This window comes from Diadema antillarum, unplaced genomic scaffold (genome assembly GCF_040938485.1).
Source record: "Diadema antillarum isolate AM-2024a unplaced genomic scaffold, OU_Dant_1.0 seq00000488_RagTag, whole genome shotgun sequence".
Taxonomy (NCBI): Eukaryota; Metazoa; Echinodermata; class Echinoidea; order Diadematoida; family Diadematidae; genus Diadema; species Diadema antillarum.
Window position 1 is genome coordinate 200730 of NW_027271450.1, and position 23546 is coordinate 224275.

Below are 23546 nucleotides of genomic sequence, written 5' to 3' on the forward strand. Positions count from 1 at the left end.
ACTTTTGATAGTGGGTATGGAAAGCCGTTTCAAACAGAGGAAAGCAAAACCTCAAGGCATGAAAAAAAAAAAAATGATACACCACTTGCATCATGAAATTTGAAGTTTAACACATTACATGTTTTCACAAAACTGGATGCTACCAATTTATGCAAAGTAGATGATGTGGTACAGGTCATTTCCTCACAAATTTTCCACTGACCTCAGATGCAAATCTTCTTTTTTTTTAATGAAATGAATAGATGAATTATGTCCATCCCATCAAATCACTGTTGAATAATAAAGAATACAGAGCAGTAAAGACCCTCTGAGGTACAATGTAAAGATCGTTGTGGATACTGGCATTGTCAACCCAAAATGTGTCCTTATTGAAATTGAGAAAAATAAATGAATTAAATACGAGTAATGGGGTGGTTTCAAAGCATGACATCATTGTCAGATGATTAATTTGCATAATTCAATTGTGACTGGTATGTTTCATGGAAATCATTGAATTTTCGATTTCTGTAACCTCTTCGTCTTACACTGTATACTGTACTTACTAAATGAAAATTGTATAATGTTTGGTATTCCTGCGCATACTTGTTTCAGGAAAGACTTTTCACTTTGATGAATTATGTCTGAACCCCTCTTGTGTATACATACAAATGACACGACCTCACATGTTTACAGGTATTCTCCCCCAAGGGGGGACAGAGAGTGCGCTAAAGGTTTTTAAACCAGTTTGAAAAGGAGAGAATGTTGTATCAAAGAGCTTTGAGTAACACACGGGAGGTGGAAAGGCCCTGTATACATGTGCGACTATTACAAAGACAAGAAGAATTCAATGCCTCTGGTGGTTCCCCCAAATTTGTACTTGAAACAGCTTTTTGTTGGTAATGGTGCTGTACCAGGCGTGGCTTGGTACAAGAATAATTGTGACTGAATGAAGCTCAAAGGCTTCTAACTCAAATAGTATTTCCTGGAGTAAAGTCTACAATGAACCATATCGGGAACAAAGGGCACCTCATCACTTCTTGTCATACCATTCTCCTTTTCCTCTGACTGTTCCATGTACAATGTACAGCTGTACATGCTCTTTGGAATTTAAAATAGGAACCACCCTACCAAGCCCGAGATCACAACAAGAACTGATAGATAATTTTGAGAGAAAAGTTAGAGAAATTACAAATAAATCAAATTCAACCATATTCTCAATACTTGCATCTTTAACCATGGGAATGTTGTAGTAAATTTTATCCAATTTTCCCAGATCAATGAATGCACACACTGAGATTACTCTTCACCATGACATTTCAAAATTACAAATGTCTCAAATGTCTTTTGTTAAGTCATTCTCCAATTTTTATCATCCACCTGTACTTTATCTTTGCACATTACCCATTTTTTTGTGTTTTTTTTTTTTAATACAATGTATCTGTCTCTTTGGGATTAATTCTTTTACACTGCGACTTGTTTAAAAAAAAAAAAAAAATTGATGCTGAATATTGTTTTATGGCATGTTTAAGGAAGAAGTAGCTCTGAAATAAAGCAAACAAATCCAGCATAATGTACAGCTTATAACACCTTCCTTCAATGTACAATAAATGTAGCCCTACATGTGTACATTCATGAACTACATTGATAGCAAGTCATAATACATAGTAACAGGCTGTATGTGCACTTTACATGTATGTACCTGTACACCATGATGCACAGGAACAGTCACATACTTTGTACATGTAGCAGTACTAATTATGAAATGAGTAAACTACAGTACTTGTACCAACACACTCGACTCCATTTTAGGTAATACATATCAGGTGACATCCTGTACTTATCACCCATGGTAAACAAACTACTGTGTTCATACACTGGCACCAAATAAACAAAAATGTTTCAGAGTATGACAGGGGTCACATGCAGGATATTTTCTACAGTTGATCTTTTTTTTTTTTCATTTTTCCATGAACTATGAATCACAATATTTGCTGAAATCAGAGATGAGAAAAACTCTTGGCAATTGTATGTTGAAAACTGAGCTGGATATACAATGTACAAAACACAGATCTACACCTAAAGTATCAACTAACTCTGAAAAACAAACAAAAAAAGTACATTTGGTATCAATGTTTGGAAAAATGTGAAAGATGCCAGTTGTGTATGGCGGAATGATCAACTGCATATGGTAGCAGTTGTTCAAAGCAAAAATTGTTTAGGCATGGTACGTGTATGTACAGACTCTAACTTCAATGGACCATACGATGACCTGTGTGTTTCCTCTGACAGCAAGGCAACACAGTATGCAACACTCATCTTAAAGGGATCGTACAGTTTTGGTTGAGACCTAATTTCAGGTTTCTAACATTTTTCGGTGAGATAATGAGAAACCTCTTATAAAATATGAAAGAGCATGTAATTCTATGAGGAATTCAACGTTTATTTGATGAGAATTGGTTTGGAAATGGCTGAGATATCCAAAAAAGAGTGATTCTAATAAAGTGTGGGACCCACACTTTATTACAATCGCTTTGTTTTACTTTGTTTTTGGATGTTTCGGTCATTCCAAACACGATTTTCATCAAATAAATTTTGAATTCCTCTTAAAATGGTACGCTCTGTACTATGTCATAAGTGTTTTCTTGGTATTTCGCAAAAAGTTAGAAGCCCAATTCTCATCCGCACCAATACTGTACTATCCCTTTAAAAATGTATTCTTTCATTATCAATGCACAGTACCATGCACAAGGGCATGTACAATTTTACAGTTGACTCGTCAAATCCTACATTAAATGTTTTGCTTCATACATGTATGCTCATTGCCTGATCGCACACGTCCAATGTGCAATGTACATACCACACTGGTAGTACCATGTGACATTGATGGCTTGGTGAATCATTTCCGGGAGCAAACTAAAACTTCACGTTTCCTTTTGAATTAATACAAGTGTATTAATCTGGGAATCATATGATTTGTACACAACAAACACCTACTGTATGATGTCAATGTTCTTCATGTTAGTGAAACAGAATTACAGTTCAATTTGATATAGTCTATCACATTTCTTAATTATGACATACATATGCTACAAGAAATGCTTATAAACAGAGAGCAAAAATTTATGCAATGAAAGGTGCAATGGCCTCTATGCATGTAATTCTATTACCATCAAGTGTTATACCTAACACAACATAATGGATTGGGCAGTAGAAATGCACGGCAGCAATTTTTTTTTTTTTCTCTCTCTCTCTCTTGGGGTATGTGCTTATTTTGTCACTCGTGAAAACTAAAAAAAGGATCAAGATTGTGAATATTTGATGCGACTCATTTATCTCGAAAGGTTACAGCAGGGGGGTCCGTCCCTTCACAGCTAACGATGCCACCAGCTTCCTGTGTCATCCCATAGAGTACTCTGTATGATCTCATGGTAAGCTGCAACCTGCCTCATATATCGGGCATAGATCCTACAATACAGTGATATGAAGGGAAGGCCTGGAAATTACTGTGCAAGGAAGGTTGATAGTCAGCACAAATTGGTACGGGAACTCTTTGTGAAATAAAAGCAAAGGCAAAGATATGGTACATTCAGACCTACATGTATAGTCACTCAGCACAAACTCTTGCAAGATGGTACAGAATGCTTGGACACAGTATCAACACCACATACAGCTGTATTGTACAAGGGGGTTGACTGGCTGGGTTGATTCTACCCCATAGGTATACCTATACTGCATATGCCATATTAAGTTGTATTCAGCAAGACTAATTTTTGATGAATCAGGATTTCCCAGCAATTTCACGAGTGATAAAATTCGCAACTGTGAAGTACAGTAATGAAAAGAAAAATGTATGCCTGCACATCCCATTGATATAGATCACGTTAAAAAATTTTGTGTGCTTTTAAATTTGTGAATAGCACCTGACTTGTGAAATTCACAAAAAATAAAAACCTCGCAAAGTATTTCGTGTACACAGTACCTGTACACTAAACACAACTGTATGAGTGTGACTGAAGAAAGCAGTTTTTGTACTTCCATGATTACAATGTAAGACAGTTAGCTAACTTCTTGACATTTGTATAGAGTGAGATTCTCAAGGACAAGACTGTTAAAAATGGGTCAGTGGTCAGCTGTCTAATGTGGCCAGTAGTCATCCTCTTTGCTTCCCTTAATGGTCAGTAGAGAACTACACAGATTGTAACTGACAGTACAGCTTCTGTGTAACTAGTAGCTACATGTGCGAGAACAATTCCTAAGCCATGATATGAATATTTCATTAGTGCATATCAACAAAATCTTAAATGTCCGTAACATCAACTTCTGTATCGGTCAATCGGGGATATAAAGCATCTAGCATGTTTTCTTCACTTTACAATCATGATGACAGGTCTGACAATAACACTCTAATTTTGTACCATTATTATACACCATGGAAGAGGTCATGATAAAGTTTGACAGCTCTCTTATGAAACAAGATTCATCATCGATCCAAGTTCAAAACTGACTTTACACTACAGGGGTGGATCCAGGAATTCCGTAAAGGGGAGGCACCTTTACAAAATTAAAGGGGGGCACATGCGCCCCCCATTTTTTCTTTTCATTTCTTTTAACAAAAAACAAAGAGGGGGCATGCTGGGAGTGCATCCCTCTGGATCCGCCAGCTGCTTTATAACTATCAAGTGACAACTTTAACACTTGACTGTGAGTTGTAGTCAATGTACAATATGTATCTGAAACAGTGATGCATCGCTACAAACTATGAGGGAAGCCTTTTACTATTCAAATTACACTTAGCATGAAGCATCTCTCTGCAGCCCTCACAGCTACATGTATCTAGGGTGCATCCCTAGCATCACTGTCTGAGGCACTGAGGAAGAGTTACGGCAGTGGGTAATCTGTGACTCATCTTCCTCCGTTGCTGTGGGAACATCTCAAACATGAGTCTCCCTGAACGGTCCTGCTTACTCCTTTCGTTCTCGTTCGTTGAACTACGATTTAGTCTGATATGGATCGTTTTACATTTCACCTAGGTTAATGAGATTGGAATGGAGATGGGATTAGGGACTTGAATTGGAATTGGATTTGGCTCAGGTTTACATACATACATGGTAGGGGAATACAGTAGCATAGTATGATTCTGCTGAACTGGTCAGACAAAATAGCAAGGACAGGCAATTAACCTGGGGGGCATTTCATGAAGCATTTTGTCCGACAAAGTTGTCGGACAAATTTGCTCTCAGCCAATCAGATGCAAGGATTTCAGTAGCTTGTAATAGTTTGTCAGAAAAATATCTGACCAAAACGCTTTGTGAAATGCCCCCCTGGACAACACTGCAATTTAATGAACATTTAAGTACAGATTTTCTCCAAGTCAGCAAAACATGTACTTCACAAGAAGCTATCTAAACTACAAACTGTACGTTCCAATATGTACTGTACTTTACTTTATAGATGAATATTCATTCTACTGTGAGAGAACTGTAGAAATATGTCGCGGGAAACATGCACAGTATCTACAACTTGTACATACATACAGTACACAAACAGACACAGATAGACGCACACACACACACACACACACATAAACACGGTTCAACAGAGCAAATGTATGACCGAAGAAACATCTGTAGTCTCTATCTCTTTCTTTTATGCCATTAAAATAATCCATTTTTATATAAAAAACCATGAATACTTCTGCAATGGAGAGAACAATGCATTACTAACTTCTGGCTGTTCATGATGCAGATACAGGAATTTACATAAAACCCACCAACAAAACACTTCTGACTCCCAGTAATACTTGAATGTATGCATACATCGTAAAAGTATACTGGTAGTGGTACATATCTACAATGTATGCTTTGATACAACAAATGTTGTTTGTAGATGGTATTGACAGCAACAATTTCCATAAACTTGTCACATTATATTTGTATGCAATCCTTTGTCATGATTCAAACTTTAATAGATCAGTAGAAAATTATCATTTTCTTATTCCATCAAAGTTCATATAATGCATATATACAGTACAAAGTACATTTTGTACATTGTATCAGGGACCATCTCCCTGATTGTATCATACAGAGTGTAGGGCCTACCGGTATATTCATTCATTTATGCTACAGTTACTTGTAGCTCTGCAGAATCAATAGGGAGGTCACCTACGTACATGTAGCTGTTTTGCCCAGTTTGACATGAGAAAAAAAAAAAGAAATTCATCATTACTAAAATGAAGGCTTTGCCCTTGATTAAAATTGGTTTCAGAGATATAGTCAACAATAAATCACATGGTACAATGAACACACAGAGCAAACATCATGGAATCAGTAGGCTGACCACATATTTCAGCGTTAGTGAGTTCCATTTGCAATCTTTCCATTATCCTGTGACATCTTGCACAAAACAAAGCACCCTACGTACGTACATTGTATATTGATGACCTCACGTTACGAGTCATTGCATGTCACAATATTTTTTCACTTCCTGATTGCAGTACTGATCATTCCAAATGTAATTCAATTCTTGATTGTACAATGTAAATGTCCCTTGATTTTGCCCAAACAACTAGACATGGATTTGAAGAATGATCCTGTTATTAAATACAATAAACCATAAATCATATTTAGATATAGTGCTTGCTAGGACCCTTATTCCCCACTATCAGTATGTTGTACATGATGTTCAGCTGACTCTTTAAATAACATTTTATCATATGGTACTCAAGCGAGTGTTATCAATTGACTCTTTCGACAAAAGGTATAACATTGTAAATTGTATACTTATATACAAAGTGTATGTTCAGTTTTTGGTCTGGCAGTCACAAGATCATTATAAAAATTAAATTCTTATATTGACACTCGATGGAATGGGCAAGTTTTCCTTGAGAAATATATAATACAGCTCTTGTTACCTTTTGTACAGCAAACAAGCCAAGAGCCTGATATCAATCCACTAGGCCTGTATGCATGCTGCATACTACAAGTTGTATAGCATACATGTAGTTCAGAAACATACAGGACAAAAGCCAACATCCTTCACTCAGTAATTGACCTTTTAGAAGGGAAGTACAGTGCACTCCTGGCTTGAAAAACCACACCATGGATGATCTCATGGTTCAAATTTAAACTACAATTTCTTGTTTTCTATTCGGCAGTTGACTGCTCTCTGTCAAATGACTCTTCATTAATTCACATTTGCAATGCAGTTTATATCTGCTTTGCAATTATAATTTTCAAAATTGTGTGTATTCAGCCAAAAAAAGTGATAAGGGCTTAAAGTATTTCATCACTCGTGATCTCATTACTCTGTGACATAATGAATATTTGCAGAACTGTCATTTGAGGGAGCAGCACATTAAAAAATTAATAACATTTAAATGGAGTGTCTGATTGCCTAAGCTGCCAGAGTGCTTCACTAATTTTGTGGGGTTTTCTTTGTTTTTCTACCATTTCCTAAATCCATGTAGTCTGAAGAAAATATTCCTTTTAATAATCATAAGTGATATTTATTGCTTCAATCACCAATAACTGCAATTGGTGAATAGAAGAAGTCCGAGGAATAAAATTCTAATCCATGCTTACAGTAATCATCATGAACATCAATTCAATCCGCCCCCCCATCTGAATGTTATATCAGAGAACATATTTCCAAAGGAATCATTCAGGGCTCAAAGAAATACACACATCACTCTTCCAATGTTTAAACAAGAATCTTTTACTGTTTCAGTAGTGTTATTGTTATGTGAATTCATACTTTTAACTATTTCAGTAGTGTTATTGTTATGTAAATTCATACTCATGGAAAACATTCACTCTTACTTTAAATCTTTATGTGCCATGTTCGCACGCCTGACTCAGTCGACGGTGTGCCAACTTCGCATATTGTGCTCAAATGCACAAACCTACCCAAACTGATTGATAAATCGCCAAAAGCCACAGCACAAGAAACAGTTTCTTATGATTCCATTTCTGTACATACATGTACCTTGCATTTTATGAGGTGATTGATTATCAAGCGATGTTCCCTACTGGATTTGGTGGGAAATAAAGTTTCAGTAACTGTTTTGTGTGCAAAAGTCCTGCCTCTACATTGATGTAGCTACTGGTCATTTGAAAGAGTCATAGATTTCTCATACAATTTACATCAAAGCAAAGCTTGGGGTTTTCCAACATGACACATAAAAGAGTTATGTAGAGTAAATGTTTTCCATGAGTATGGATTCAAATGTTAAAGGGACTGTACAGTACTGGTTGAGGTGGGGATTCACGTTTTGAACATTGCTAAGTGAGATAATGAGAAACCTCTAATGAAATATGAAAGAGCATGTAATTTAAGAAGGAATCAATGTTTATTTGATGAGAATTGGTTTTCAAATGGCTGAGATATCCAAAAAGTGCTTATAATAAAAGGTGACGGGCCACGCCTTTTATTAGGATCTCTTTGTTTCACCTTGTCTTCGGATATCTCAGCCATTTCAAAACCGATTTCTTCAAATAAACTTTTGATACCCCTTAGAATTGCATGCTCTTTGACATCTTATAGAGTGGTTTCTGAATATCTCGCAAAACGTTAAAAGCTAAATGCTCACCTCAACCAGAACTACAAGTATACACACCCTTTAACACACTTTTGCATCTGAAACAGAAAGCATCATCTAACACACCTGCCATGAGCTGTGAAGTCCAGCTCCACCGTTGCACTGTCCACTGACCGCCTGGCTCTCTCATGGCTGGAGTGGAGCTCATCAGTGTTATAGTTCAGTAGTTCATAGTGGTTGACATATCGATTCAGCCTTTCAGCATCTGGTGAGTAAATAAGAATGTTATGATTCCAGTTACAATGAAACATTTATAGTACACAGACTTTGGACAAGTTTTGTTTACAATGTATTGTACGCATGATACTGTAAGTGACATCTTGCACTGACTGCAGGTTCCTTGAGGTACAAGGGCATGGGTCAAACACTTGAATGCAAAATCGGTTAAATAACCGTATACGCCAAATAATTTGTGAGGTTTTTATATTTGCGAATTTCCCACGTCGGGTCATATTCATGGATTTAAAACACACATAAGTAATAACTCTGATCCCGACATGAATGTGATATATGCACGCATATATTGTACATTTCTCCAATCAGTACTGTACTCCATAATCACGAATTTAACCACTTGCAAAATCATTGGGAAGTCCCTATGAATTCGCAAAAAAAATAAACTCAATAAATATATGGCATAAACACTGTATCTTAAAGTATACAATTTCAGATTTGAAAAAGGGCTGAATGAAAATAACATACCCTTTAGATACCAAAACAAACAAATAATTTCATTGAAATTGCTGATCTAAACTTCTGTAGCTCAATCCTTATGATCATAGACTTGCTTTTACAAAGGATGGAAATCATCTGAATCTCTGGAAGAGACATACTGTGGAAGGACTGATTACCACAGACAAAACATGAAGATATAGAAAAATAGGAAACTGTTACCATAAAAAAAAGCTCGAAACAGCAATTGTATAAGGTCGTGTAAAGACCTTCAAAGAACTACGTACATGTGGCTAACGGACAATATTTGTTAACACTGCAGAGAAAAAGTTTCATTGTTCCTTGGACTGTAGTGAAGACTTCGGTAACACATGCATTCCTGTTTCTGTATTTTAATGAACTTATGCCCCTTTTGCCATCGAGAATGTGATTACTTTCAAAATTACGATCATACTTTCCAGCAATATGATTGAGGCATTATGATTTTCAGAAACTCTAGCATAGCATGAAAGTATGACAGGCTACAATATGCATTGCTGCAGACTCTCAGTATGATGTGGATTTGTAGCTACCAATCATAATGAAATGGAAACTGCACTCAGTTTAGATAGTGTGATTACACAGGACTTGAGTTTCTGATCTCAGGAAGGCAAGGGTACTGTAAGTGTGAGGTTTCCTATCCAGTCATTCTCATAGTGCCGAGGCTGTAACTGAAGTGTGTTGATGAAATGTACCACAAGAAGAAACTGTATACTTATCAACTCTCAAATGACATACGTACATGTAGGCAAAAGCAAAACATGCACAAATGACTCCTCTAGTGTCATACGTGTAAAAAGCTCTACCTGAGCTGCTCTCGTATACGTCTGGTACACAGCTCTTTGCAATTCCATACATGTACATCATACACAATGTTGGAATCTTATAGGTTGTTTCACAACCATCAAAAAAAATAATAATAATTTTGTTATGAAGTTTCTGTTCTATTTCTTATCTCATACATTTCTTGTTTTTTGTTGTTTTCTTAATCCAAGATTACATCTTTGGGCATTATGAAACAGCTGTGCAATATTAACAACAGGATATTACAGGGTACTACAACTGTACATTGTACACTCATATATTCCACTCTTACATGAAGTATACAGGTTGTGTATGTTGTATGCTACCGTAAGATGCCAAGATTTTTTTTTACTCCTTTTTAAAATTAAGAGGCCAGCAAAAATCCCTGTAAAGAGAGAGATGGTCTACTACTTGTCTACATTCCCATGCATCACCTGGGGCTGGTAGCATAGAACAGATTGAATGTGCATTTCTATGTCCATTTCGACTTGTACAATGCTCACACTGTACAAATTCCTGTTTATTGTTGTGTAGTGTACAATCTGTACATGTTGTGGGTCAAAAACTGGGCACTGTAAACTATTTCTGAAGACTATAAAACACTCAATAGGCCTACATACGTATATTGTACAGAACACATGCTTTACCAGCAAATTACAGTGTAGTTGTGACTCGATGGTAGGATTTTGTTGTCAAAGTTTTATGTAGAATGTAGTCTAATTATTGATGAAGCAAAAAGTGAGACACTTGTATTAGGATCTTTTTGCAGATAACATGTTACCGTAGTTAATACCACTAACATGGATACAATAATGAGGGACTACTAAACAAGTTCTGAATTCTTGCAACAAACTCTCTTCCAATGGTACTGGAATGTTGGGTCTTAAAATTCAACGTGTAAAAACATTTCAGCCGTGACATTAACATAAAATGTTGACTTGAGCATTGTAAACAATTTGCTGTGACAGCATTTTTCATAGCACCACTCTGAAGGACTGTAACTGGGGGCGGGGGGGGGGGGGGGGGGGGGGCCTTTGGGGGTTCAAACAAATGATCAAAGGTCAAAGGTTAAAAGTTAGTGTGAAAGCCTAACATTCCCTGGCCAGGGAAGCATCTAAACATTCATCTACCACTAAAAAACAACTTGGTATTGGAGTACAAACTGTATACTATGACACAAACTTCATTGTTACTATCGGCTTTGACGCCACGATGAAAATGTTGACAGACCTACTTGTACATGTTGTAATTCTATCTAATAGTTGGTTGAGCAGACAAAAAAATACAGGCAAAAAAGACGAAACCGCCCAAACAAGATGCCCTGTTTAATATCCCATTGCTAGGCAGGAATGCATCTGTTCTCATTATGACAAATTAATGTTTGCTGAAACAGAAACATTCAAAGTAACTTGTACTAAAACTTGTAAGAAATGATGGTGTTTTTATTCTTCTGAGCTAGCTAACAAAAGCACTGTCTTCCTTGAAGCAAATTGGAATGCAATACAGAACTTATGACTTTGTATCTTGCAGTTTATAGCTGCTAACAGCAGAAATTATGCAGTTTGTTAAGGTGGAAACAGACAAAAAATGTAAGACGGCAGTGAATAACACAATAATCCAAGTATCAATACAGTCATAGTTGTAGCTTAATCCCAAGACATATGCAACAACAGTGACAATAACACTTTTACAAAAATACTTTCTTCTCTTCTCCAAATACCGTACTCAAAATACGTGGAAGTGTCATCACAAGTGTGATATAAAACTACAAGGTAATGCTACAAGTACAGCCTATACAGTAGTAAATAACCCACCATTTTCAAGTCTTGGAGAGATACTTAAAGAAAAACAAACATACAAAATGAGCTTATTATGATTATGCATTATTGTGATTTTTTTGAGATAATGAATGCTCAAGCTTACAAACAAACAAAAACAAACATTTAAAAAAAAAACCTAGACATCTACTCAAGAAGAACAGCACTAGAAGGAATTTTTCAGTTGTTGTTGTTTTTGGTTTGAATATTATCAAAATTCATTCCATATGAATATAAAGCCAAACTTCATGAATGTAACATATTCGTCTTAACAATACTTTTCTCCATCTTCTTCTTCTTCTTCTTCTTCTTCTTCTTCTTCTTCTTCTTCTTCTTCTTTCAATTAAGTACACACCACCTTGTGGTGTATCAGCGTACTGGTGTGGTGCGAGGTGCAGTCATGCATGTACAGTCTATTTCAAAATGTTCACTATGAAGTCGAAGGCACATATATATGGTGCTAATTAAAACATGTGCTGCTAAAAACTGCTCCTGCCCTCTAGCGGAGCTGGAGATGTTTCACCTCTTCCTTGAACATTAAAAGAGAGGTGCAATTGATGACTTGGTCTGGTAATGTTAGGCTGTTCGGTAATCATGTAGAAATGCACACCATGCACACCTACCATTTCCTTCCTTAATTTGTCGATAAAAACTTCTCGTGGCTATCAGAAATGTCAAGATGAACCATATCTGATGGTTTCATGAAATTTCATGGCCAATTACAGAAGAAAAGTAGCTAATTTTGACTCAAAAGTACGCCGATCGACGGCTGTATCAGCGTAGCATGATTGATGATCGATTATGGGGAAAAGCGATATAATGATGATGATCGATCGTTATAGTCTGTGATACAGCCGCTTGTTTGGTGTTTAACCACAATAATTACGTCGGCTTAACAGTAAAAAGTTTAAGAAAGAAAGTGATTTCGATGCGTTTGTTTTTTGTTGTTTTAGTTAATTTTCTCCTGCGTGCTGCGTTTGACTGTATACAAACATTGTATCTGTCAACTTATTTTGCTGACTGAATGATGGGAGGATAATGTGTGTACAAAACAATAAAAGATAATAAAATGGACCTTACTACGAAACAAAAGCAAATATTGGGGTTGCAGTTCTTGTATACATAATGAATAAAATGAAATGGAATAATGAATAGCGTTACTATCATAAAAACAATAATTTATACTATAAATTGAACTTATCAATTAAAAACATAAATTTAATACCATTTACCATCACCAGAAACAAACAACAAATCCCCTCCGAATTCAACTTCCTCCTATCTTCTTTTCTCTCTCTTTCTCTCTCTCCCTCCTTCTAATAGCCTTACTCTTTTCTTCCACTTTTCCTTCAACCTCATTCTTTTCCCTTCAACATTATTCAAATTAAATCATTAACTTTTGTCATGATAAAATTAATACTTGCCACAATTTCTAAAGGAAGGACGTCTAAATCCTGGTATGAATAATCTGTATCAATAATTTAAGTAGTGATAATCATGATAGTGGCAATGAAAAGAATGAGAAAAAATACGAAAATGAAAATAGATCTAGGGCCCACACGTATTGCACAAGTCGTGTTAATATTGTTAGTAAGCGGCTAATTAGAGACTACCAGAATCGATTATAATCGTTGACATCGTTCTCTGTGAAATCGATGCACTGCTTACTACGTCGGAACTATGATCGCGACCGACGTACTTTTCAACTCCGATTTCTCATTTTTCTTCCCTTTTCGGCTTTCTAATTCTATGAAAACTCTCTGATATGGTTGAATTTAGCATCTCCAAGAGCTGCACAAAATTTGATTGACAAACGGCGAAGCGAACGGTAGGTGTGCATTTCTACATGATTACCGGCTGTTCCATAGTATAGTCGTGTCTAGCCTGACCAGACACTGTGCTGCGCACAGGGTCTGACATGTGTTAGTGTTTCAACGTTGTAAACGACCGTCACTATTGACGGCAAAATCACATAAAATACCTTTTATTTTGTATGATTTTAAGAGTAATATAATTTGCAACACTTACCTACAGCGTATTTTCCTGATGGTTGAGTTGAATTCGGCGTTTTGTTGGTATCCAGACCTTATTGTTGAATTTTTCGGAGTAGATCGTGCGGTGGCATCTTTTCCTTCGAGAGCTTCACAAAAGCAACAAACTACTACGCATGCGCATTCAGAAGTGGTTGCTTTTTACGTACGCCCGTGCGCCCGTGCGTTTCATGTGTTACGTAAAGCTTGTAGTAGATCCGCGCGTGCTGCACCGGCAATGATTTGAACTTTTTTAGTCGGGGTCATCCGACTATCTCATCACTTCCGCCCCGACTACCTACGTTGTAGTATACGAGAGTGAATGCCATTCATATAACACGCAGATGAGGAGTGAAGCAGTAAGGACGTTTACAGACCTGATTTCAGCCATAGATTTCGGTAAGTTTTAGACGTAATTAAACAAAAAATCGCATACCGGTTATTGAATGATGGTCATAGATTACGATAATTCCTTATATTTTAGTTTTCCACGATTAATAAAGATATTCATGAAGGAAACAGTGAACGATAACAACGTCCGCGAAGGAAAAGAGGTGCAGCGCTGTCGCCAGCGCTGCATGTAGTTAAGTCGTGTCGTGTCTGGAATAAAACTTCTCTGATAGATGAGGTATGGTATAGAAAGATATGCATGATGTGTATGAGTGCAAGTAAACTTACATGCACGAGTGTAAGAAGAACTTCTTGTTCTTCAGCTGTAAAGTGTCGTACAAACTAATTCTTGTTTGTCTGTTTTTTCTTAATCTTATTTATATATATATATATACACAGACTTCAACAGTTATTGAATCTAAAGCCTATGGCTATATATTCACATTTAACACTACTCACTAACTTGTTAGATAAGTACCGGTGCTGGGGTAGATCTAACGTTAGGTCTATTTTACTCTGGCTAGGGCTTACTCATCGATCATCCTGATCATAAAACTGTGTTTGTTACATCCATATCTGCAAGGGGAAATACCGCCATTTATACTGAACTGATCACTCCAACTATGCTGGAAAGACCTGTAATTGAACACTTTATCCAGTAGATCTGCTGTTGTAGCACAAATATTGTGGAAGTAGCTGGACCCTGCTACTGCTATCATGTCATTCATGATACTGTCCAGTTACAACATCATCGGGAACGTACGCGCTAGGCGAGGGAAACTACAGGGAGGGTTTTACGCCAGTCCGTCAAGGCCCTCCCACGGCAATGGGATTTACACAGCACCACTCACTAACATCATCAATATTCCACTCGATTATCAAACAACAAAAAGTTAAATACTTACTTAAAGCCCCAGCCAGCAGGGCTAAAAGTAGAATTATCCTTGTGATCATGTCGACTACACCGTTTTGTGTTGGCAATTTGTAGTAGAAGTGTTTTCGCCTCCAGCACAGATGTCGGCATCAACGACACTAAGTTGCTGCTGCCGCCGTATTTCCTGTACGAAAACTCTGAAGCTTTATTGCGCACCATCCATACATACACTGACTAGACTGGCTGTGTGTTGTTAACACGACTCATACATGCAACACAGGCACCGCAGGTGGTAAGTACGTTTACTATGTACAATCTGCTGCCAGATGGTTGAAACAATGTGCATGCGATGACTATGTTGCTAAAGTTATCAACGCTACACTTGAGTCCAATGGTGGAACATTTATGATTTTATATTACTCATTAGGCCTATCTTATTAAGAATGCTGTAAAAATACAATGACTGAAAACAATCCAGGTAGTTTAACATTTTTGTTTTATATATTATTAATTTCCACTTCATTATGTATGGGGAAAAACAACAACATAGGAGTATAGAATACGCGATTATTTAAAAAAAAATGAGATAAATAAAGAAACAGGTAAACTAACCATACGTACAAAAGAACATACTGTGTTCATCGCCATTTTTTTTTTCATGTAAAGAATTGGCAGATTATTTGTGAAATTATTTGTGGGCAAAAAAGCAAAAGAAAAAAATAGGTGAAGTTGTTCATAACCAGAATTAATCATCATCCTGGCATGTGCATACAGGATTTTCATTTTAATATTTTTTATGCTATTTTCCTTTTTATTATATATATTTTCCTTATAATCATAAATAATTCGGTAGACCTATTAATGATTATTAGTAGTAGGCCTACCAAATTATTTATGATGAAAAGGAAAATAACAGAAACAAATATGAAAATGAAAATCCTGTATGCACATAGCGGCAATGAAACAAGTTAATCAGCCATTGATAATCAACATTTTTATTTATATTTTTGTCTTTTAATAGTATTAGTAAATTTCGTATTGATTTGGTCTGAGATTAATCCGAGGACCATGCAATATTATGCAATAAATATTGAAATTTATTGGTTAAATAACTCCATCGATGGAAATGCTGTTTGTTTGCTTGTTTGTTTGTTCATTTCCATAATGGCTGTATGGATAGCCCATCAATATACAGCTACGCTATAAGCCTTTCCATGGGGTCCAGTTGGATCAGGGAGGTAATTCACCCCTCTGGTTGGATGTGAGGTGGGACCACTTCACCCTGCTCTTTGCGATGAATGGATGAAGCGGGATCTTTTACGTGTATGATTTTGACTCTTTCATATGTACATGAAACCTCCATTTGATGTCTATATCCCAGGGATCAAATGAAGAGTTTGTTCGCAAAAACCAACGAGTCCATATTTGCCAAATGGATATATTTGCGATTAAAGGTCAAGAAAAATTAAGAGAATTATAAGAAAATTGTTGCTTCTTTTGACCATTACTTCAAAAATGTACCTTTAGAAGTGACCAATATCATTTAAAATGTATAAATTATTTTGTACTTTATGACAGAGACTGTATTTCAAAATCTTCAAAAATGGACTTATCGGTTTTTGCGAACAAACTCAAATGGTTTGATGATCTCTTGTAATGGTTCTGTACATCATGGTAGTCGAGCCTCGGTCCAAACCTGCCAATGCTTGGGAAATAAAAATGACAAAACTCACCGTGGGAGAGCAGTTTCTATAAGACAACCGATGGTAAATGATAAGACCATAACAACAATGATTGTGTCATTGTTAATCTCATTATGATCATCGTCATTATCATCATTGTCATCATCATCATCATTATTGTTATCATAATAAAAAAAGAGATGGATAATCACCATGATGATGACAACTAGGAAAAGGTACAATGTCCCATAATGTATTTTACAAAAGGCAAATCTACATTCACTTCAACCAGCCCCCTAAAAATTAAAAGTGTCCTGTTCAGCTCATCGGCTGTGCGCGCCCGCGTGGATGTGTGTGTGTGTGTGTGTGTGTGTGTGTGTGTGTGTGTGTGTGTGTGTGTGTGAAGTACAGTAAGTGTGTGCATGTATCTTCTTTACGTTATCATTTTTGTTCATTGGTTAGGAAATGATATCCACGTTGTAAAAGTAATCTGTTTGGAATCAACCGTATGTATGTCGATTATGTTGATTAATTTACGTGTTTATATTGACATGTGTATGTCGGGCAAAACATTTAGTCAAAGGATGAAAGCATCGGGCAAGATTAGAACTCCAGACAATATAAATTGTATATACAAATTTAGAGCCTTATCCGCCATAGCACGTTTGCATTCATCCTTATCGCGTGCAGAATGCACTGGTAGATGAATTTAGCACTTTTAGCTTTGGTATATAGTGACATAATAGTGAGCATTAGCATGGTACTGTTACCAAGGAGGTGTGCAAAATAATAAGGTTTGTCATCTCATTACAATGCACAGTCACCTGTGACAAACTGAATGAGTCATGCACTGTGCGACGTAATTGAAACTTGACACAGGATAAAGCTGGACCACGCCTGAAATGAACATATTTGTTTTCTTTTGTATATTCCTGCTTTCATTTGTGTATTTGTTTCCAAAGAATATGAGCATCTCTCATCAGGTTTCATCTCTTCTCGATGACAGGAAGAGAGAGAGAAAGAGAGAGAGAGACGGTGAGATAGAGAGATATAGATAGGCCTAGATAGATAACAGGCCTATTGGAATTGTTAGGTCGGTCAGTGGTTCATAATTCCCGAAAACAAAACAAAGCGAAACAAAATAAAACAAATAGAATATGAATGAAAACCACAACAAATGACTTGTCCTTTTGTTGTTTGGTTTGGTTTGGTTTAGTTGTTTGTGTATTTATGTGTGTGAGCGTCTTACATTCTTTCAAGTTTCACTCATATCTTTGTCCCCATGTTATGCATGTATAGGGAGATTCCCGTGAGCGTTCCGTAATGATTAGTTCCAGTAGTGTGTCATTGCCCTATCAAGCCGAGATTTATACGTGTTGTTGCCACCAATGTAGCCTATTATTCAGTGAAAGTGAATGAAACGTTAAAATTCCACATTACTGCCTCATTTCCGGTCTGACTGTAATGAACTTTCATCATTTTGTATTAGTTGCTGGCTATAAGTGTTAGGCAATTTGAACATGATATGGAATTGTACTTTACAAAGAAATTTGAAGTTTGTGAATGTAACCTAAATCATTGATCGTGACGGTTTGTTGTGATTGGGTACTAGAAAATGGGAAAAGAATAGAAAAATTAAGTTATGCTTTTCAAAGGCTTTTTCGTTTGCATTTTTTTTGTTCAATACAAGAGTACGCCAAGAGTTTTCGTAGTGCAACTACCAAAATAAGGTGAGACTTTTTTGTTTCTCTTCCAATTTTGTAAAATATAATTAGATCCATGACAAGATGATGTAATAATCTTGACTGAAATCATAGGCATGATGATCTTAGCCCGTTACCGATAATCGACGCAATGGTAAAATAATATATCACATTTCCTGAATTTGATGAGAGGGATTTTGGAAATGTTGAGAGAAGACGTGATGTTGATTAAAGTGTTTTAAATGGAAAATGAAAAGGACAGAGTGAAAAGAATGATAGCGAAAGGAAGCAGATGAAGAAAACACATTGTAAGTGATTCTTGGTTGTGGCATAGTGGATAAGACTTATTCGGAGGACCTGAGTTCGATTCCCGCCCAGTGCTTTACGTCCTTGGACAAGATGTGTTTCACCCGCCATGTCCCTCTCGACCCATCAGGTGTATAAATGGGTACCGATGGCAACGCTAGGGTAATAACAATGGCAAGGCCCTCTGGTAGAGGAGTGGCAACACTGAAGAGGCTACCCTGGATAAATAAGACATTATTGTTATTATTATTATTATTATTATTATTATTATTATTATTATTATTATTATTATTATCATCATCATTATTATTATTATTATCATTATCATCATCATCATCATCATTATTATTATCATTATTGTAATGGTACTTCCCCCTCCATGCGTTGACTTAAAAAAAAAGAAAGATGCAACAAGGTTCGTTATTCTGAAACACATAAACTCACTTTACCAGTCCTATGTTCGTCCATCCGAAAATGATATAGGGTTCGTTGATTAATCCAAAAATTTTATCCCAAAAGTTAGTTAGTCCGAAGGTTCGACCGCTAGTCCGAAAATGAAATAAGGTTCGTCCATCCGAAAATAAAATAAAATGTTCGTTATTCCGAAGGTTCGTTAACTCTAAAATAAAAAGAAGTTGTGCATAAAAAAAAAACCATTCGGAATTATGAACCTTATTTCGTTTTCGGATTAACAAACCTTCGTAATAATCATCTGTAATCATCATTTTTATCATCACTGTACTTGAATATTTTGAGATAGCAAGATCGATTAATCTCAATTCTAAATCAATCTATATGGTTTTACCCTCGACATTTGTATTCAGATTGATAAGCATTATTGCCGAAATATATCTCAAATATCACTAGACGGAGTATACCTTAATGAATTATGCACAAAGTAGAATTAACTGAAAAGAAAATGAATTGTGTGAAATTCGTACATAACAGGATTGAAATTATACAATAGATCAAAGACTTTACCTACACTTCAATTCAATGAAGAAAATAGAAAATAACACAGTATCTACCCTTCGTGTATAAATTTATGTTCTGTCGCATTATCTGAAGAGCAAAAACAAACAAAGCTTCATAGATATCTTTTGTAATCATTCAAAAAATAATCCACATTCGTATGTGCGTATGTATGATTTATGAAAGAGAAGTATATTTGTAAATGAGAGACAAGGTTGAAAAAAACTTTGCTACAGGTAGTAATAGTCTCACCTGCCTCCCTACTATACTCCCTCCAAGAGTGTCGAGGAACAGAAAGGAAAGGCAATTATTGCGTTTTGGATTTCATAATTGATATGAATTTCAAATAAAAGTGTGTGTTGCAAATGATTGATACTACTTCAAAATTTAAGTGAGTTCCTCTTTTATGTCAAAGAATCAGGTAAGGAATTCCATCATTTTACGTATTTGCTTCAATCGTGATATTCTCCCGGTGAATTTTCTTAAAACCCGACCATGAGAGGTCATTAAAAGGCAGAAAACGTTACAACCCCGTACCCCCCTCAAAAAACAACAACAACAAAAACACAAAAAACCCGCAAAAACAAACGACAAACAAACAACACACATACAAATAAGCAAACAGACAACAAATTGATTAAAAAACACAGAAAACACAAAAGCATAATTATACCTAAATAAAATGCGCTCTATTAACATATTAGTCTTAACCTAAGCCGAATTACGGCACATCTGATTTTTCGAAGGAGATCACGCCCAGCCTTAATATGGGTAGATTTTACAAGATGATATCCATTTTGTCAGCATCAGATGACCATTTGGTATTTTCATTCCACATCTTAGGGATTCTTTCTAGATTTATCATACAGGTATCCTTATTTAGTACCAACCTGAAAACATAATTACGGAAAGACCAATATTTACAACAATTTCCCCAGTGGGACCCGTAGAAACCATGGCATAAGATCTGCGTAGTTGGCGCCCTTCTGATTTCCGACTCCTGACTTGATAGCGCAATGTTACTGCTTACATAATTCAGACACCGCCACCAATTGACAATTCCTTAGGTTTCACTTCTTCTTCGTGAATTCTTCCATACTAGTTATGGACTCATTCTACACATCTGTCATGTATGCATAGAAATGATGTGGAAAAAGACTACATGGCGTACCGAGCAAGCTGCACTTGCGAGGTTGCAACAAATCCACTCTTCAAACTACATCTCTTGTGTTGAAGTGTGTGTTCCAAAGCATCCTTGAGCACCGAGTCTCATTGTGTGATGTTTTCCATATGATAATGCTGCGACATCAATAAATAATTGCACCACGTGGTTCATAGCCTGGCTACTAATCTGTGCATAATTTTGGATGTATTGAAATAATTTTAAAATAGCCCTTGTCATGTGAACTTTGAACCCAAATCTCTCAGGGGATGCTATCATAAGTTTAACTTACTGGCTCCCTCTCCTCCTCCTCCCTACTCTCTCTCAACCTGTAAGACATTGCAACAGCAGCAGTGCATAATATACCACACACACACACACACACACACACACACACACACACACACACACACACACACACACACACACACACACACACACACACACACACACACACACACACACACACACACACACACACACACAACACACACAACACACACACACACACAAACACACACACACACTTCAAACCAGGATCTGTATTTAAGAGACACTTAAGATGTGTTTTTATAATACCTGTATCATAACAGATTGCATTTTAATATATCATTCAAACATTTCAGTGCAATTTCTAAATGAACACTGTTATCTTTATATATAACTCCATAAACAAATAATTTCACACTGTAATGTCCCAAGGTAAGAAATGCACCAATATTAACAACTGTGAAGGCAAATCAATCACAAAGATTTGTATCTCAACTCCTGTTACACATGCTAAACTCATTAAATGCAAAAATGAACATGATGACCCTCATCATAAAAACTTTTGAAATAAGAAATAAGTTTTGTATATCTCATATATCATTTATGAATTCTCAATAATAACACATTTTGTGCTGTAAATCTCACTGATACATTAATTCATTGTATTGCAACACATTTAGAAAGATTCTGTCTGGCATTTAATACTTACATTTCCTTTCACTCAACAGCCATATTCATCGACTGTACGAGGAGTTAGTCTGTTATATTTTGTAGATTGATGTTAGCAATAAGCGTTTTTCTTTTCTTCTCATGCCATTGCACAAGCCATGTCCTCAGCTGATTGTCCAAAAAGCATTAACATTGAATATATGGCTACCCAGTTCAAGCTCGTCTGCTTAAAATTGTGAAAATGTATTGAGATCTAAATGGCATTACATTGGTGAAGATGAAATCCAAAGCAGTATCTGCACAGGTCTGCTCTGAGTATACAGTGCGCTCCCGTTACAACGAACACGGTTATAACGAAATTTCGTTATAACGAAGTAAATCATCTGGTCCCAAAATTATCACCATTAAAGTCTATGGTACAAAATTCGCTTATAACGAACACGGTTATAGCGAAATTTCCGTTATAACGAAGTCTTTTCCGAGCGCCACAGACAAAGAAAAACAAAAGAAATGTGCTCCGTTATAACGAAATGCGAATTGCTTTCGAAAATACGTAGCGGAACAAGCATTTATAGCGTCTCTGCATGGGTGAACGCTTCACACCACTGTGTTTTCGCTCCTTGCGTAACGCACAGTTTCTGAGGGGAACTTGCCTTTATTATTGTAATACAGTTATCCCATCACATTTCACATAGCTTTCCAGTGTATGACGAGTATTCAGCAAACATAATACACATTCCTTGTTTTCGTTATATATTGTATTTGTTCGGTTATAACGAAATTTCGTTATAACGAAAGAAAACTGCCGGTCCCGAGCATTTCGTTGTAACGGGAGTGCACTGTAATAATGTTAGCGCACAACATGTGAGCTGCAGCGAATAATGCTGATTTTCTTTGTGGGTCCACAAACTAAGAGAAACCTGAGTCTTCATCAGGAAAGAAAATTCAGTCCAAACATCAATGTATCGTGAGCCAGGCGTGTAAGACGGATGATCTTAGAATAAAAGTAAAAAAGAAATATCAAAGAAAACTTTGCATATGGAAGACAAATGAATGTTATATTGCAATTGTATCTTACGTAGCTTGCTCCAAGCACTGACTTCATTTGTTTGCAAGACAAAAGAACAATGTAGTCATGCAGTCAGTATAAAGGCATAAGCTTGAAAGATTCCAACATATGAAGGGCTGCCCCATCATTTATGTTGTTGGTTTGCATAAAGATATGACTCTACAGCAACATCATGATACATAAAGTCCACTATATATCTGTGCTATCATCTGAACATCCATTCTATCTCTCCCATGCCTATCTGAATATGACAGCAGACAAAATAATAGAAAGGATGTTTAAGGATAAGCTTTACGTAAAATCTGAACGTAATAGCTGCTGTGGATAATTTGCCCCAAATACGTGTCTGTCCATACAATACATGTCATTATCATTTACCAAAGGATAACAAACTACACAAAATTCATTCCAGATCTTTAGAAGTGTTTTAAAAATTGAAAGTAAATTGTACTTAACACTATTTTATTCCCTATAAAAAACTATATGACCAATAACACCACTTTTTATCAGAT

The 23546-nt window shown here is 36.3% G+C and overlaps 1 protein-coding gene across 1 annotated transcript in view; it reads right to left on the reverse strand.

Annotated features, from left to right (window-relative positions):
• The window catches only part of LOC139733741 (disintegrin and metalloproteinase domain-containing protein 10-like), a 52353-nt gene extending 36941 nt beyond the window's left edge, over positions 1–15412 (reverse strand). The window contains exons 1-2 of the mRNA XM_071644551.1: positions 15233–15412; positions 8642–8780 (exon numbers count right to left, since the gene is read on the reverse strand). Of these exons, the coding sequence (XP_071500652.1) occupies positions 8642–8780; positions 15233–15281 (188 nt within the window). The 5' untranslated portion in view covers positions 15282–15412. The remainder of the gene's footprint in view (positions 1–8641; positions 8781–15232) is intronic.
• Between the last annotated feature and the right edge of the window lie 8134 nt (positions 15413–23546).